This window comes from Dunckerocampus dactyliophorus, chromosome 4, assembly GCF_027744805.1.
Source record: "Dunckerocampus dactyliophorus isolate RoL2022-P2 chromosome 4, RoL_Ddac_1.1, whole genome shotgun sequence".
Taxonomy (NCBI): domain Eukaryota; kingdom Metazoa; phylum Chordata; class Actinopteri; order Syngnathiformes; family Syngnathidae; genus Dunckerocampus; species Dunckerocampus dactyliophorus.
In genome coordinates, this window is record NC_072822.1 from 25,213,272 (window position 1) to 25,231,384 (window position 18,113).

Below are 18,113 nucleotides of genomic sequence, written 5' to 3' on the forward strand. Positions count from 1 at the left end.
CGTCCACTCCTAGTTAAGGGATTTTTCCACATACTTATTATCAATAGTATTTAAATTTTCACTGCAGTGTATATGAAGTCTCTACTTTAAATAGGCCAATGATTTAGGGAGGTGTTGCGTTCGTGCAATTTTTCAGCGGTAGAATACTACTAACCATAGAATTTTATGGTAGAAAAAAAACAGATATAACAAATGAAGCCGGACAAAGAAGGAGCCCCAAAACTTGAAGTGATTTCAGGTATAATCTACTCATCGCTCACACGATGACAGACGCAGTGAAGCCTGGGCCGATCCAGTTCTGGCTAAGAAACTACTGCAGACAAACCATTTATCAGTCTGTCAGACCTCTGCTCTCTACTTTTTCAGCCAACCAGACTGTGTGACCTAATAACGCACGACAGATTGATTTAAATAGTTCAACAATTGCTTGTCACAGCAAACACACCAAAAATATATTCCAGAACAAATAGACCTGCACACGACAAGCTCCGTGAACCAAGTTATTACATTAATGCAACCACTGACTTGTGCAAGGACTCACCAAACCACTTCGTGTGGCTAACATGCATGGCGGGAAACATGGACTGACGGCGCCACCTGCTGCCCAAGAGGGTCATTACATTGAAATGAGGTTATTCACATGAAACCATTACTTACATTAACTAAAGTACGGGGAGATAAACAGCTGGTTTGCCAACATATTTATGCAAAAAAATATCCACATTTCTACAAATATTCCATAGTGATTTATTGACAAATTTTACAGGGAAATATTGTTTTCATGCTTCTGACAAACTATCCAAATATCTAGCATCCACATGTAAAAAGAAAAATGTCAATTCAGGTTCAGTGTTCCAACACTTCCTACGAGAATAAATGAAAACACTTGTAATTTGTGTGCATTAGCATTTTAATAAGACAAAAGCAAGAAAACACACAATACAGTAGCACAGTCATCAGTTCTCTGGGCTAACTCCTTTCTAAACAAAAGGGTTTGAAAACAACTGTAGGCACTGCCTAATAAAAAAAAAAAAAAAAAAGTATATAATCATCAGCTAAAAGAAACCGGCTCTATAAGGCAACAGCAATGTAGGCCTCCTGTCTCAATAGCAAACAGAGCAGGTGTAAAGGTTGAATGATCTACTTCTGATATAAAATACTGGCATTTTCATAGATATTAAAAAAAAAGAAGTGTCAAACGTGTTTCTTTACATCAAGATTGTGTCAAACATTTTAAGTATGCACTGCATGGCAATGCTATCTTTGTCCCTGCATGGAAGAATCGTGTCACATTTGGCAGTGCCACTCTGCTACGCACATTATGGGAGTTTACTGCAAGGTTGTTCAAAGCAAAATGAAAGCAAGCACCCACAGTTAACAGTAGCATTTTACTTACATGATTTTCAAATGAAGATTTATTTACATGTGACGAAAGGATTTGAGGCTGTCAAAAAAAAAAAACGGGAAAAACTGTGCAATATTTTTCTGCCTTTACAGAGAAGCGGCAGTGGCAACAATCCCTGCACTAGGTTTTATTTTTATTTTATTTTATTTTTTTTTACAAATTAACCAGATGTCCATTCTTCAAAGACCTCATGAGTTTAGCAAATCCGCATAAAAAACAAAACAAAACAAATGGTTAAACACCTCAGTACACTGAGGAGAAATGTGATCGTGGAAGCAATTTGCAAAATCCAGGGGAGGGGGGAGTGTCTATTGTCATTTACAGTTAACTTAAAAACAGTAAGAGCCCTGGATCAGCCAGTCTTGGCTACCATAGAGGTGGAAATACCTGCGTGGGTCAAAATCCTCTGTCTTGTGTTAACCCCCCCGCCCCCAAATAAATCCCATTTACATCTCCGACAGAAGTCAAGAAGCAACCTTCCCATTCAGATCCACATCCAAGTAAAAGTCCTGCCAAAAAGGGGAGCACAGCCCTGAAGAGCATCTTAAAGCCCCCAAAAAAGGCTGATGGTTGACATATCTCCTTCCCATCCCACTTATCAGTGTGTGGGGTATCCTGCCGCTCCCATGCCAGGTTGGTTGGCCAACATACTCCCATTCAATCCCTGTGTGGGCTCCATAACCCCACCGTTACTGATGGCGCTCATGCCAGTCCACCCAGCATTCGCCGGTAAGTGACTGCGAAAAGGAGGGTAAAGAGAGAGACAAGACAAGAGAGACAAAATGCCAGCAGGTTAGCAGAGGTGAGGAAAAAGGGCTGCAAGGGGACAATACACTTTAGAGCAGGGGTGCCAAACTCACAGGTCGGACAGCACAGTTTAGTGTTAGTGTGGCCAGCTCAGTCCCACAACAGATGGTTTGGAGACACAATAGCCAACACTGAACTCTCAGTGAGCTTGTCACACAGTGAAATGAACAGGGGCAGGGGAGGTCACTAGACAGAACACCAACTACAATCACGGTGGAAACACAAAAATGACAACATGTAACAAGTAAGTAAACACACATACAGGGCAATTAATACTACTATTGGGGGGGGGGGGGGGGGGGGGGGGGGGGGGGGGAGAACAAAAACTATGTTAAAGCTAAACACGGAACTTTAGCCCATTTTTGCTAAACAATTGCTGCAAAGCATAATATTTTTGGATTTACGTTTTATTTTCGAATACGTGAAACCCTTTATGGAAAGGATGCAGCTCAGCCTCACTCTGACTCATCCTCCAGCAGCCCCCCCCCCCAGGTAAGATGAGTTTGAGACCCCTGCTTTAGAGCTACTAGACTCTGGACAAGCTTGAATGAGGACATAAATGGGTACTAGCATTTGTAAGGCAGAAACTGTAGCAGAAATAGAAAGCAGCTCAACAAATTGGAGTGGTATAGGTTAAAAACAAGGAGGAACAGACATGGATCAGACAAGGTAAGCACAGCAAGCAAATCGTATGTGTACTGCTGTCTCAATAGTTAGGTGACACACGTTGCAGAACAAGCGTGGCTTGTCTCCCACCACTCGTTGTACATGTGACAATGACATCAATACTTTATCCATAGGAGTCATCTTCAATTTTCAAGTACATTTGAAAATGATGACCACACTAACTTCTCCACTACATCAACCTCACACCTCTATATGGATGTTCACCAACAACTTAAGACTGTGTACAACAAACACTTGGTTTATTTAAGGGGCTGCACAAAATGTCAATGTACATTGGCTGTAGTCTGAGTAGAATTTAAAAACAAAAAACAACACATCTTTCTGACATTCATGTACAAATTAAACATTTCCAGGTACTTTTTATTATACATAAAACAAAATGCATTTTAAGTCAATGACATGAGGGGGAAAAAAAACACTTCCCAAATTTTAAATTAAAAAGGGAACACTTAATCATCACAATGGGACACCAATGATATTCATTTGTGAGACACCAGTGGATTGTGTAAAACCAAATGTCTAATAATAAGTCCACGTCAATGTTCTCTTTGTTACAATTGGAAGTGACAAATTGTGCACTGTGGAACCAGAACGAGCCACAAGCCCAAAATTTTGCATATGACAGGAACGTACAGTCACACTCACGATTCTCTGCTTTTTGGAGTGTGCCTGATAATGAGGCAGTAACTGTAAAGCTTAATCAGATTTAGTGCCTGTTGTCAGGTACCATGATGAAAATCTACACAACTCGGAGAAACTTAAGGATATTCGGCTTGAAGCTAAAATGCACTACTACTTTTACAAATAAACTTAATTTGACCTTCTTTTGACTTTTGAATGTGCATGTCCAACTGTTTAAGTACTTTTTGCACAACTTGCTGTTCTCTAACAAGGAGCTCAACGGCAAAATTCAGAGCAGGTAATCCCCCCCGATACCAACGTACTTCAAGTATCAAAAATTTCCAATACCACCTGCGTAGATTTCCTATCCATGAGCCATGTCTGTGCTTTCATGTTGTCAGCAAGCATAGCCAGAAGAATATCAGCAAACGTGGCTGTCTCCAAACATGCACTGCGGCCATCGTCCTCAGTTGCGCACACACAAAAAGTGCTCCGACTGATGCCTTTTTGATGCAGTCAGAAAACTACACCTGTGATTTCCAACCACTCTGCCACAGCACATTTGTGTGCTGAGATCTTCAGGTGTGCCAAGGGAAATTTTCCAGTGTCCCTTGAATTGGTGTGAAAATAATGATTTACTTACAACAAACAATGTATCTTTTGTTCATCTATCTATGCCAACAACGTCTGGTGGCAAGCACAACTATTATTCCACTAGATTCTAGTAGGTACAGAATTCATCTGTCTCAGTATATACAGTACACACACACTTTGACATTTTTCTAATGTAAAATACGTGCCCTTGCGCCAATAAATTTTGGGAAACACTGATGTGCACGACACTAAACTTCCAGGTCGCTACAATATCATGCTTGCCTGTACAGAGGAGTTTGACAGCCTCATATATAAACAATAATGATAATGTAGCAAACCCATAACAGTTTGGTGTTGACCGACTGTGAAGACGTGAACGTGTTAGGCTGAGCGCTGTGTGGCACTGCATGTGCGGAGACAGCTATGTTCGCTGATATTCTTTTGGCGTGGTTGCACATTACAGCAAATATAGGTCTGGTATCACAATTGTAAATGTATCAGCAGATATCCAAAATCAGGTTTCAGGATCGGACCGCAAGTGGAAAAAATGTGGATCGGTGCATCATACCACCAAGTAGTATGTTTCCGAAAAAGCCCAGAATGTATACAATCATATGATTATTGTTTTTGGCGTCACCTGGATTTTCTTGATCATGCTTTAATATCTGGGACGTTCAATAGGTTCCGATGTGTGATGAAGTGTTCCCTTGATACTGAGCAGTGTATATAAACAGTCTTGAAGACCATGAACCTTCATTGCCGCTGTGAACCAGCTTTGGGGGTGTGGACAGTTAATGAAACTCAATTTTAAACAATTCAAAATGTTTTAAAAACTAAACTTACAACTCAGATGGGAAAAAAAGAATTGCAATTCTGGAACAAACCCCTGATCCAGAGGTGAAATGACACAGAAATGTGGTCAAACATAAAAATCAAAGTTCCTCCACCTTGTCAAGATGAAGGTGAGGGGCTGATGGGAAAGTGGGTGGATGTGGAGTTGAGTGAAAAAGAAAGAAATGTGTCACAGCTCCCTTCCTGTGGCCAGAATTGAATTGTGAAGCCCCAATCTTGCTGGTGCAGGAGTAGAAGTACGAGGTGAAGGAGGGGGGCCCTTTGAATGGCGTACTACTTACTTGAAGCCCTGCTGGTTCCATGCCTGACCATAGACACCATAGGTGGGAACCTGCCACCCGTTTGGGACATACTGGCTGATCTGAGGCCCATTGCTGTACCACTGACCCCACTGGTTGTAGGGCTGAGCTGCAGGGAAGCTCATCTTGTTCTGCTGTAGGGCAAATGGGGAAAATGTCGAATTAGCTTGGTTAGAGGCAACACATTCTGCAGTGATAGCTTAACAAATTGAGAAAAGCAAGAGCAGTACACTACAGTATGTGTTTAAAAAAAATTGTCAGGTTTAGGTAGCCCTGAGGCTTTTCCACCCGCAAGGAGAATATTAAATGAGTACCATAGTTTTTCTTCATTGGTTTCGTTTTCTAAAATGATGGTAGATGGAAACGATGCCAGAACTAGTTTAGGAAAAAAGAAGAACATGACAAGCTTGAAACATGAAGCGTGAAAGCAAAGCAACTTACAAGTTCTACATGTTTACGAACCTTCTGCATCAACTGGAAAAACGTTCTGAAAAATATTTCATTTCCGATGTACATATACAGTAATGCATATTTTTTCTTAATATAAACAAAAATACTTATTTGTGGAAATAAACTTAAAAGAACTGAAAAATATTGACCTCATCATGCTGCTATGAGTCCTGTATGCTAGTACAGTAATTCCTAGTTTATCACGGTTAACTGTTCGAGACCCGACCGGGATGAGTGCATTTCCACAAAGTAGAACTTCTTATTTCAAAATCAAATGTTTTCATAGTTAGAAAGCATATAAAAACAGTTTACTATCTTCTAAATATGTTTTTTTTTAACATTATTACAGCCTTCTAGACATTAAATAACACCCCTATAGTCATCTTTACATTTGTATTACCCAATACAGTAGATATAATCAGAAAAAATAAAGCCATTAAAGATATAATTAAAACTCATGCTTGTGTCTGTTGTAATAAATGTCTTCCAGACATGTGGACACGAAGTGACATGAGGAGTTCATGGTTGAGTTTTAGCTGGATTATGGCCACAACAACACGTGCATATAATTGACATGCGCATATACGTATGCCTGTTCCTTTCCTCATCTCGCTGTACCACACAGGCTGGATGACAAGAGGGTTCACTCTGCATGTGTCTGTCTGCATTGGTTCGATAGTGGAATAAACAAAGGGCGTGAATCTTCTGTCAGCTATTCAGCCTCTTTGTCAGAGTACATGGTGGCGGGGGCTACGTAGCGAGTGGATACACAGAGTGCTAGCAGTTAGCAAGTAAATGCTAATATGGGTGAAGGCGCAAAAACGATAGTTTCTAAGCTGAATGCAACAGCTCCAGTGTGGATGTGCCGCAGAGCCTTCGCGTCCCGACAGTCAACGAGGAGTTTGAGCGACAGAGTAAATACAAAACGAAACAGGTGCGCACTCACAGGGTTGCTCGCTACATTGCAAAAGAAATGCAACCTTTCAATACGGTTGAAAAGACAACACTTGAAGGGAAATGTTTGACAGACAGCAAGAATTGCTTGTGTGAACGTACATGCACATGTCACAAACAGCAATCCCTGCACTGTGTAACTGAGTGAAAGAGGACGTGTTGAAGGACAATCAGTAGCAATGTTACAAAACCCGTATATTTAGCAATGCTAAATTTATTTTTTTTTTAATTATTATTTTTTTAATAGGATATTGGGTGTATTTTCATTCGTATACATGTTTGTTTGGTAGATTACTTCTTCCTCTTCAATTTTGTATCAGATTGAGTGTTGGACCACATCTCCACTCACACGAATGCTTCCTATATTAAGTCCAACTTGAAGCCTTTCAAACTCATGAATCGTAGCTTCAGGACAAGATAAAAAGGTATTTAGGATATTAATTCATTTTAATATCTATATCTTACATACTGCAAATTTTTTTTTTTAACCCGGAATTACTACATGTCTCGTTTGCATAGTCCTATTTAATATAGATGCCTTGACTGTAAACACAAAAGCAAATAAAATACGGATAATTTACATAACTAAACCATAATAATAATAAAAAAAAAACATTGATTTTCTCAAATATGGAGTGGATAGTGGATTTTATACATTCCTGTCATCGAGGATAGCTAGGTATTTCTTGTGGTTAGTGTGGGATGAAAACGAATACACAGGGTGCCGCTGCACTGCAGTGCTGATTCATGAAAAAAAAATGCCATTTGATTTTCTTTCCATCCACCCATCCATTTCCATGCTGGTTATCCTAATTAGGGTCACGGGGGTATACTGGAGCCTATACCAGCTGACTTAGTTATCCACCTATTGCATTGCTGTGTGATGTTTTAGCTCTTTTATGACACCACGAGTAGGATTGGTATGGTGACTCTGCTTGCAAAATAGTTACCTCTTCCTCAACGACTTGCGAGCATCACAATAGGCAACTTCTGTCACTCACACAGGTACACTATACTTGAGTCCCATCTAGTGGGTCAAATGTGAATTACACCTCATGACAATGAAAAAATGGTCAAAAAAAGTTGATATTATCGATTATCAACAATAATTTATAGCACAATTATTGACCAGCAAAATTTGTTATCGTGACAGGCCTATCCTATAAATTATTGAGTTGAAGAGAGTTTGTTAAAAAAAAACGGGTTCGTCGCATCATACATTTCTCTATAACCATGTGAAATGATTAGTCCTACTCCACAGGTATTTTGCACACCCATTTTTTTCAATTTTATATATTTTATTTGATGGACTTTTATTGGATTATTTTATTGGATTAGGGACCTGACTCACAGAAGTTTGTTACAAAAGCCCAAAAATATTGTTGGTCATGCTGTGTAATAAAAAAGTAAATTCAGCAATACTTTGGTTGCATTACTATTAATGCTTTGAAGAGCTATTTTTATAACCATATTAAATTCCACAAATTAATGTTTGTAACAAAGGTTTATGCCAATGGTTTTGGCCATGATCGTATGTGGGTCAAACTGTGTTGAATTTGTCAGACAAATAATAGCACAAGCAACACAGTAGGGGTGCATGTTTTAACAAATTTTCACCGTTGTGTGTGCAGTTGTTCAGGACTAACGGGAGTTTTTGGCCATGACTGCACGCACGCATGCACACGCACCATAGAAAACGCACACATATACAGTGCCCGCCAGAAGTATTGGAACAGTGAGGTGAATTTCTTTATTTCTGCTGTAGACTGAAAATATTTGGATTTAACGTCAAATGATAAGTTTGGGAGTTACCTGATGCCTTTCAGGGTATGTAAACATGTTCCAAAAATAAAACTAATCTATATTCTGTACAGTGAAAACCTCTGCAGCAGACATAACTATAGATCCAAGCAGGATACATTCATCCTTTGAAAAAACCTTGAGGTTTTACCAGTTAGCAGTATTTAGGGCCAGATGTGATGTGATAGTGTCAATTTACGGTGTTATTACCTGAGGCACTGGCATCTGCTGCACTGGGTTCATCATGTCTGGATTCTCTTTACCCCAGTAGCACTTGACCATGTTGCCCTCTAATGCAGTTCCATTCACAGACACAATTGCATGGGCTGCTGACTCATGGGAACTAAACCTAGACGAAACAAAAAAAAAAAAAATACATATAATGCAGTATAATGTAAAACCTCTGCCACGAGTCCACCTTAAATATGGATGCGGAGTTTGACTGAATCTGTCATTTTGGTGCCTCTACACACAACTGGGCTACGAAAGGGAGTTTTTGTTTTATCTCACAAGTAGTGGAAAAAAAAAACATTAGGAACATCTCATGTAATTGATAAAAATACATGCTGCATAGTTAGATCTTTCAGCAATCTCTATTTACCTTACAAACGAATAACCTTTATCGGGAAAAACTCTGACTTCCAAAATCTGTCCGAAAGGAGAGAAGGTCTGTCTCATTAGTTGTTCTGGAAGCCAAAAGAGAGAAGGGAAATGGGATCTGATTACTTCAAAAATACTGAATGACTTTAACAAACCCAACATTCAGGCATCAATAGTATTTTCCCCCCCAAAGTAAAATACAGTACATACTGTAGTTATAGAAGACTTATGACACCTTGACACTTGCACGAATTTTGGCTACTCATTGTTCCACAATTGGTTATATGTATCATTTAGATATAAATGGTGCGCATTGGCACGAAATGCCACGCTCCCGTACAATTTATTTACTCCCAAGTCAAGTACTGTTTACGTCTCGTGTACACCGTTGCAACATAGTAGCTGTGACGCACATTGTTCCTGCATGGGTATGCATTGTCACCTCCACTTCCCACATTTGTGGTTTTATACTGTATAGTCCGCTATGACCCGCGTGACGCCTATAGCAGGCATTACCCCTAGCTTCATTAATTCCTCTATTTGCAAGGGACCTACAAGATGTTGAACTCCAGAGAAGAAGCTCTCATTGCAGAAAAGTAAGTAGTGTAGATTATCTCACAGCTGCAGTATTATTACTACTTGTGGAAGACCAAGAGAGAATGCAGAAAGAAGAAGGCATAACCCTAACTAGAAAAAGAAAAGCACGGACAGTGTGAGTGAGGGATTGGCTCACTTTGGGCATTCTGATCAGTTATTAACAGAACTTGACAAGGAAGATCCAAGAGGCTAAGGAAAATTACTTGCCAACTCCCCCGGCTTGTTCCAAGAGGTGTGGAAAAGTTAACTCATCAATCAGAATGAGACATGATTTAATACGTACCAATATGTACCGCCCGCATTGTTTGCAAATAGGTTGACTTGCAAATGGGACGAAGATCATGCATGCCAGAAATTTTAAACATTTCAAAATTTTCATCGCTCATTGGCATGCATCCCCGCACAGTTTACACCAGAGGTCACCAACCTGGTGCCCGCGGGCGCACCAACCCGCGCCACATGAGGCGCCCGCAGGCCTGCTTTTCATTCAGGTTTTCAGTTAATAATGTGAGAACACTAGAAAGAAATATATTCTGAAACATAAAATGTGAGTTGTGGATACCAGCATTTTGTGAATTTTTGGTAAAACAAGCATATTTGATTTGTTTGGGTTGAAATAAGGTATGAAAATCATTTCTACAAAAATGAGTAGCTCCTGGCCATTTTCATTTTATAAAAGTAGCTCTCGCAGAAAAAACGTTGGTGACCCCTGGTTTACACATACAGTTGTCCCTCATTTATAGCGGTTAGTTGGTTCCAGATCGGTTGGTCTCGATAAATTAATTTTAGCGATATATGATTCACTTTTATGTAGCGCATAGAAACCCTGTTTAAGACTTTCTAAATTTGTTTTATGAAGACATGAAGTAACACCCCTATAGTCATCTTTACACTCCCATGATTCATTGTTTACATCACATTCCGCAACTCTTATGCTGCGCGGACTCGACACGGCTGCTAGCTAGCAAGCTAGTGAGCTAACCAGTTACATTTCTTCTAAACTTCAGAAGCCAAAAACTTACCACTTCCATATGAAAACAGAAGAACTTTTTTCCACTCCATCATGTCGGACATGCCATTGGAAATTGGACATGCCAATATGTTTTGACTAACAATACACCACAGTCTACTACGGAACAGCAATCATCAATTAATTAAGTTCTGAAAAAATGCGATATAGCGAGGGAGCGATAATCGAACCGTGAATCGAACACCTTCACACCTGTTAACAACCAATTTACACAAAACTGCGTACCACTGCAGGGACATAATTTGAGCAAGTGTCAAGGTGGCTTTATATGGAGCCCACAACACATCAATGTTTTGTTTTGTTTGAATCGCCCATGCATGTAATAAGGCGTACACATGCAGGTCTACACCGTTACAAAATGAAATCAACAACTGTCAATAACTTAAAATGAAATTTCCAAACATAATATAATGTTGCACATTTCTTATGACACAAACCAAAAACCTCCATTTAACCTGTCCACAAACAAACCCTGCGTTGTGCGCCTGGTCATAACCAATTATGCCAATTACAGATGCATAGCGCCCCCTCCCCTGTTATTTAATTAATATTGTTGGAGCCATTCTCACCAGTAAGTCCTGTGCTTACACCGCCACAGTACACAGTGCAATTACTGGGGCTGGACTGGTTGACTACTTCATCAAAGGACAGATGCTTGGAGTTACCTACCGGGAGGAGACAGACAATACTTCTGTTCATGTATGAATCCAACTTCTAATGTGAGCAAGAAAAACCTTCATCATTTATGAACACACACTTTCATAAGTGGTTTTTGGCGCAGGAGGCTTTCTCGTGGCCCAGTTAGTTCTGATCTGTCTCCCTCCTAACCACTGGCCACCCATCTGCTGAATGGCATTCTCCGCTTCCTGGAATGAAATTTAAAAACAATTCTTAAAAAGACCACGGTCATCTCGCTAGTGTCACGTTTGTCTTTTTTAATACCTAAAGTGCAAAACACAAATTATGTTAAGGTGTGAGGTTGACAACTTCAAAAGGTACTTTTGGTACAAACTTTATAGGAATGTTTTCATGATGCAAAACAGATTTAACGCAAAATGACAGGAGTCCATGCTGTCCCCAAGTGTAGCAAAAACAGGCTGAATTGTTTTTATACAATACTATACAATTTACATCGTATTATTGTCTTGTCAAATAGTATTACTATCAAGCAGGACTGGCAACAATTTGGAAAGTCATCCAACATCGCTATTTACCCATTTGTTGAAGAAAGACACAAAGCCATAGCCTTTTGATTTCCCTGTAGCCATATCTTTAACCACACGTGCATCCCTGTAAACAAAACATGAATGCTCAAACATAAATAATGAAATAACTCTGAAGCAGCACCCCATACTTTTCCATCCATGTTCAGATGTTTAATGTAACAATCATGTTAATAAGAGTTACTTACGATATCCTGCCGAAAGGCCCAAATGCAGCTTTGACATCTTCTGTAGTTATTTCTGGGCTGAGGTCTCCAACGAAGACATGAAAGTGATCTTTGGGGGGGGATAGTCATTTTAAACCACAATCATACATGTTCGTGCACAGAATGAACACTGGTCTGCAGTAGGCCTGGCCGATAAACCAAAAATTACCGTTACCGAAATTTACCATGATAACCGACATAATTTTGCCCATGTCGGTAAATTCTGTATTTTAATAAAAAGAGAAAGTCTTTTTTGTCTGTTTTGACTGTGTGTGCTGATATGTTCATTCCCCTTTAAGACGAGGTACAGCGTGTGTCGTCACGTGACTCCACCCATCCAGCCTGAACAAGAAGGGGAACAGACAATGAGGGAACGGATGATGGTTCAAATGAAGAAGCGGCTCTACAGTGCCAGCATTTCACTCGCATATGCGCCTAGAAATAGACTGTGCGAGGAGAAAAAATAAAAAGGGAGCACACATGCGACTACGTTTTTGAACCCCTGCGTTCGCATTTTGGTCCTGAAATAAGACCATACAAAGTGAATGAAACTAGAGTAACATTTTGGCGCATCTGTATATCATACTACAAGTCTCCTACAACTTTTCTTGGTTCACATCGGCAACTTGCGTTGATGCGTGACGACATCTCAGCCGTACAAGCTGGAATCGCTGACGTAGCTAACTAGTATGTTATCAGTTGGATACTGTAATGCTGCGGGAAAGATGACTGCTCTCTGTGACGTACTATAGTGCTTTCCCACTCATGTGCGAAAAATACTTTTTTTTTTCTGTTTGTATTCATCGTAACGCTGCTCCAAATTATACACAAACACTTGACTTGAAATATATGGATTTTAAAGCCTTTAAAAAAACAAAAACATGTACATCATGGCCAATTATGCAAAATTGACAATTGCCAAATAAAGAACAAGATAATAAAAACAATATAAAAGCGTCTCTATAGGAAGCCATGATTAGTTTGCTGTTAGTAGCAGATTCCATGCTTTATTTGTTTGTCGCGAATAGATGGTCACATGGGTACAACAACATGTGAAAGTCTCTTTTCATTGTGTAAATGATCATTTTGATGATGGTTATCTATCCAGTTTCAAATGCCGACATGGCACACATATATAGGCAAATAACATCACCATGGAATGTCTGGAATTGAATAGAATTGTTAGGAAAACAACAAAGTCACTATATTTATAAATAGTATTATTATTGGAATATATTACCTGCCATGGTTGTGGTAGGTTGGGTTGATATCAACGCTGTTCTTCTTGTGCAGTGTGATAAGTGTCCATTAGTAATGTAATTGCATGAGACGTGATGCCAGTCATGTAGCTTAGCACATATGTATACGGGGTGTAGTTTGCCAGCATATGTACGATACATTCATATTTGTGGACTGCAGTCCCAGGGAGATTTATTTTGAGTTCCACAAAGATGATGTTGCGCAAAAGAACACGAAATACAAAGAGAGTATGAAAACTGTCGTAACCACCCAAAGCACATTATGTAAATGGAGCGTTGTTGGTGCTTTTTGGAGGTTTTTTCAGAAGGCTTTACAGTTGTCCCTCGCTACATTGCGGTTCAAACATTGCACCCTGACTATCGCGTTTTTCACAAAGTATTTAATAATTGATCTGTGTTTCATGGTTAAATACGGCCTATTATTAGTAAAAAAATGTGCATATTTAAGCACATTGTACTTATTTTTGATCTGAATTAAGCATTTTCAAGCATAAAAATGGCTAAATGAACCAACTAAATGAACTACAATAACAAATACATAGCAGACGAAGCACTTTTTGTGACTGTAGTACTGTATTCTACATTGGCCACTAGGTGTCAGTGCGAGACATGATGGCCAGAAAAGGTTTATATTATCGCATAACTAGCACAATAATAACAATCATCATAATAACATAGGTTACTGTTGGGGCCATAACCCATGAAATGCTAAAACTCGACTCTGAACCAACTATGAAAATATTCCATTTATTGATATTGAATCCTATTTTGCAGAAATTCACTGAACACGGTCGAGTCTAGAACCAATTAACTGCGATAGACTAGCGAAGACATTCTTCCTATGCTACTTGAGTAGCAAAAGGTACTGTGTGGACACACGTCACTATGACTGATGGGCAAATCAATCAAATCAAATCAAAACAAAACTGGTGGTGGATAAGTGGCGCTACACCATATTATGTACCCGCTATCCACCCAACTGAATAACTGTTATACTTACTACTCGTGTCTTTTTTCTGGCTTGTTGGCGTTGTGGCCCAGTTGACTTTGACTTCCTGTAGAGAGGGACAGACAAAGAAAAGGCCAGGTGGGGTACGTTTACACCATTTACAACAAGAATTATCTAATGAGCAGACATGGCTGGACCACACCTTATTGTGAATTCTACTTTAAATTAACTGGAAAGGTGTGGACGCCTGAATGTTGACTAATAACCTCAGTGGCGGTCCTTATCATAGGAGGTGACTCCACAAGCACAGTATTTTCACTGCATGCTATGTTTGCTGAGCTCCTTCAACTTTAAGTTACGTCAACTTAAACTGTATATACCTATAAATCTGATACCATGGATCTATTAGGTTTGTGTGTGTGCGCGTGTGATTAAAAACAGTAAATTCCTCAAGCCCGAAGCTCACTCATTCCCACTCACCCTGTAGTTACGATAGCTTACCTTACCCATTATTTTCCTTCCATTCATCGCTGCCAATGAGGCGGCAGCATGCCTGTGGTCATAGAACTCCACAAAACAGTATGGATCATTTCCAGCCGTCTGTCATTTGGAAAACAAGACAAATATTAAGCGCACAACCATGGTGGCACACAATACTGTAGTTTGTGGTGCTATGCTTGAGACATAAAATAAATGCATCTGTCGTTTAGACTAGTGAGTCACAGGTCTCAATCTCACTTATTATTCTGAAGGGGATAATTGTTATGCGGGCTGGTTGTTGTCTATTAATGCTCTTATAGGTGTTGACAAGGCTCTGTAGTGCTGTTTGAAACCAGCTTTCATAGAAGAAGACCAACAACGTTTGTTAGTAGTCTACTGCCATTAAGCTGTTGACGGTCAGGCCTGTATCTTGTTCAGCCTTAGAAAGTGTTTGCCTGTACGTATTATATGCTTATGAGGGGTGTCCCGATACAACAATTTCACTTCTGATACGATACCAATATTGCTGCGTTGATTGCGATCCGATACCAATATCGATCCGATATCGGTGCAAACCATACATACTTGTATTACTTATTTTGGAATGTGGAATGTTTGAAAATGCTTGATCAAAGTGATATTACTCAACAAAGAACAATAGTCGGCAACAATGGGTATGAGACAGACAGACCAGTTTAGTTGTTTATGCATGTGTGGTATAGTTTTATCCACAACGAAGTGGCAGCTATGCATAATATAGCAGGTTTCAAGGTGCTCAATTAAGCGTTCAAACCAGACATGACTTATGACAGGCGGGCTCTGTTCTGCTATAGCTGATGACTTTCTGCCATCCCAGGGACTTTCCCATTTGATGCCGCTTTCAATGCGCGATGAGGTTGGTCGTATTGTAATTCCCCATTTCTTTTCGCACCACGAGAAACTTGTGCATGACACGTTTTGCATTCAGCTGCAACTAGACATGGTAAAATGAACCCAAAACCTTGAGGCTTGTGTCAGCCTTCCTGAATCACCTTGCTTCGAAATATCAATGATTTAAGTGGAATGTGCAGCTTATTTATTGATTTAATTGTCATAGAGTCGTCTCTCACTACAACGTGGCTCGGAGATCACTCCTGCACTCTACCGTGTTTTTTGAAAATTAATTAATAAATGGCTACTGTTTTGTGGTTAACTATGGACTGTTATTAGTCAAAAAAATATTTCAAGTTTGTTATATGTAGTATTGTGGTCACTCTGCATCAGTAATGTTACATTAATGGGAGATTAGATTACCTTCACACTGCATGGAGTCAGCCATGGCATGTCCAAAGTGACAATCAAAGAAAAAAAGTACTACTCCCATTTCATGTGGAGCTGGTAAGTTCTTGGCTTCAGGTTCTTCTTAGTTTGTCCTTCTTCCCGGCTCTGTTTGAAACCCTTTCTTAAGTTTAGAATAAACAAATTGGAGGTTAACTAGTTAGCTCGGTAGTACGCTATATTTAAAGCAGCGGCCGTCTCATGTGCCTGCAGTGATCCCGTAGCCTGCGCATTATGTTGAACAATGTCTTGAAAACAAAGAATAACAGGAGTGTAAAGGTGACTATAGCGGTGTTATTTCATGTCTACAAGGCTCTAATAATGGTAAAAATCATGTCATAAACAAAGTTTTCTATGCTCCAAATACAAAAATATTATATTTATTAATACTGAATCCTATTTCACAAAAATTCACTTATGGCAGTCGGGTCTGGAACCAATTAACTTCGATAAACGAGACGTATTCGGAGGTGTTCAAACCCGCCATACAAAATTGCTAATGATCATCGCTAGCACGTATGTGGGATTTTCAGTGTCAGTTAGCATCAAGGTAGTGCATTTGTTTATATGCATATCGATTATGTTGAATGTCATGGACAAATTGTTTTGTATTTTATTTACATTATAATTGTCATGCTTTATTTCTGTACGTTGAGTTTTAGAGTGCTTACCAGTGTTTTAAAGGCTTGGAAATGGAACTCAGCTGGAGTCTTTAATGACAACCTGTTATGTGTCTGCTGAGCTCGCAAGTAGAGACCCAACATCAGCCTCAGCAAAATACAAAAACTTGACAAACTGCACTGTCTTTTCGTTACATATAAGATATTTGAGAAATTTGAGTTGAGAAATGTCTGCCCGCTGCCAAACCAGTTGAGAACCACTGGCTTAAACCTTTATAAACTGCACAATATCACAAAGTAAATGCACAAAATATTTGCCACTCACGTCAACAATCATTTTACAGCTTTTGCAGGGTCCTATCTGTGTGAAGACCTGCAGAATGAGGGGCTCAGTAACATCTCTGGACAGATTTCCCACATACCTAGAAGCAAAGTGAAAGCTTGAGAAGTCTTTGTCAAACAGGAAGTAGCATGCAAACAAAGCCAAGGTAGCTATGTCAATAACAAATGCGTGCCGCGATTATGGAACTCACAAAAATGGTTTCTCAAAAAGACATGGTGGCCAGTTTTAAGAGTCCCCATAACCGAGGAGGCTGTCTCTTGACTTGAGCTGTCCTGGGCTGTCTCTACGAGCGTTGACGTGGCTTGTCTTTCAGCTAACTAGCCGGCTCCAGTGGGCCTCATGCTAAGACAGTTGGCAGCGGCAATTAACAAAAACAAAACTTGCCATAAGAATTTTTTTGGTTTTAAAGTCAATATATTAATTCTGTGGAAAAAAATAAACTAACCGTGTGTGAATATGATGCAACTGCTGTCCAAAATAAAACGTTAACCAAGTCAGCTAATTGCAACTAGCATCGGTTAGCCATTCAGTTCCATGTTTAAACCCCTGATTCAGGTGCCTCATGTCGCGTAAGAAGCTAACTTTTTCATCACCCATTGAATGGGATATGGCATGTTATTTATGTAAACGTCGTGTAATTATAATGTAAGGACAATTGTTATTGGTTTTAAATTACACGTGGAGACATTTCGAACGCGCCGTAACTGAGACTTTCCTTTCCAGTACATAGACGGGGCCATTGTACTCACAAGGTTCTAGGTTGGTCGTCCTCCATCATCATCATCAAGGTTTAGTGGTCGCGTCCAGAGAGCCCCTTAAATTAATGACATACAAATGGTTTGTGCTGAGCTCAAGCGACCGAAACGGGAAGGTTAGTGCTACAAATATTACTAAAATGTCTGTGTGTCGTGTACACAACACAGACAGCTCCAGTCTTGCAAACAATAGGAAGTTGAAGATGGCGGAAAGGCGGTGTCAGCCTCCGCGCTGAAATTAAATTGAAACCAAGCGCTTCCAAGC

At 39.7% G+C, this 18,113-nt stretch overlaps 1 protein-coding gene across 5 annotated transcripts; it reads right to left on the reverse strand.

The window, feature by feature from the left end:
* Nucleotides 1–814: 814 nt before the first annotated feature.
* Nucleotides 815–18,061, reverse strand: LOC129180022 (cytotoxic granule associated RNA binding protein TIA1-like). 5 transcript variants are annotated; one of them, XR_008570081.1, is made up of 13 exons: nucleotides 17,843–18,061; nucleotides 17,076–17,172; nucleotides 14,835–14,933; nucleotides 14,385–14,439; nucleotides 12,108–12,195; nucleotides 11,911–11,986; nucleotides 11,454–11,562; nucleotides 11,266–11,361; nucleotides 9,071–9,155; nucleotides 8,680–8,818; nucleotides 5,248–5,399; nucleotides 2,266–2,414; nucleotides 2,017–2,142 (listed from the first exon to the last, which is right to left on the reverse strand). XR_008570081.1 is itself a non-coding variant. In XM_054774009.1 (12 exons), the coding sequence occupies exons 1-12, from the start codon at nucleotides 17,875–17,877 to the stop codon at nucleotides 2,004–2,006; spliced, it is 1,167 nt and encodes a 388-aa protein (XP_054629984.1). In that variant the 5' UTR covers nucleotides 17,878–18,061; the 3' UTR covers nucleotides 815–2,003. The 5 variants fall into 5 exon arrangements, 4 of the variants coding, with proteins under 4 accessions (XP_054629984.1, XP_054629983.1, XP_054629985.1 ...); XM_054774009.1 differs by lacking the exon at nucleotides 2,266–2,414 and having other exon boundaries at nucleotides 815–2,142; nucleotides 5,248–5,396; XM_054774008.1 differs by lacking the exon at nucleotides 2,266–2,414 and having other exon boundaries at nucleotides 818–2,142.
* Nucleotides 18,062–18,113: the final 52 nt, after the last annotated feature.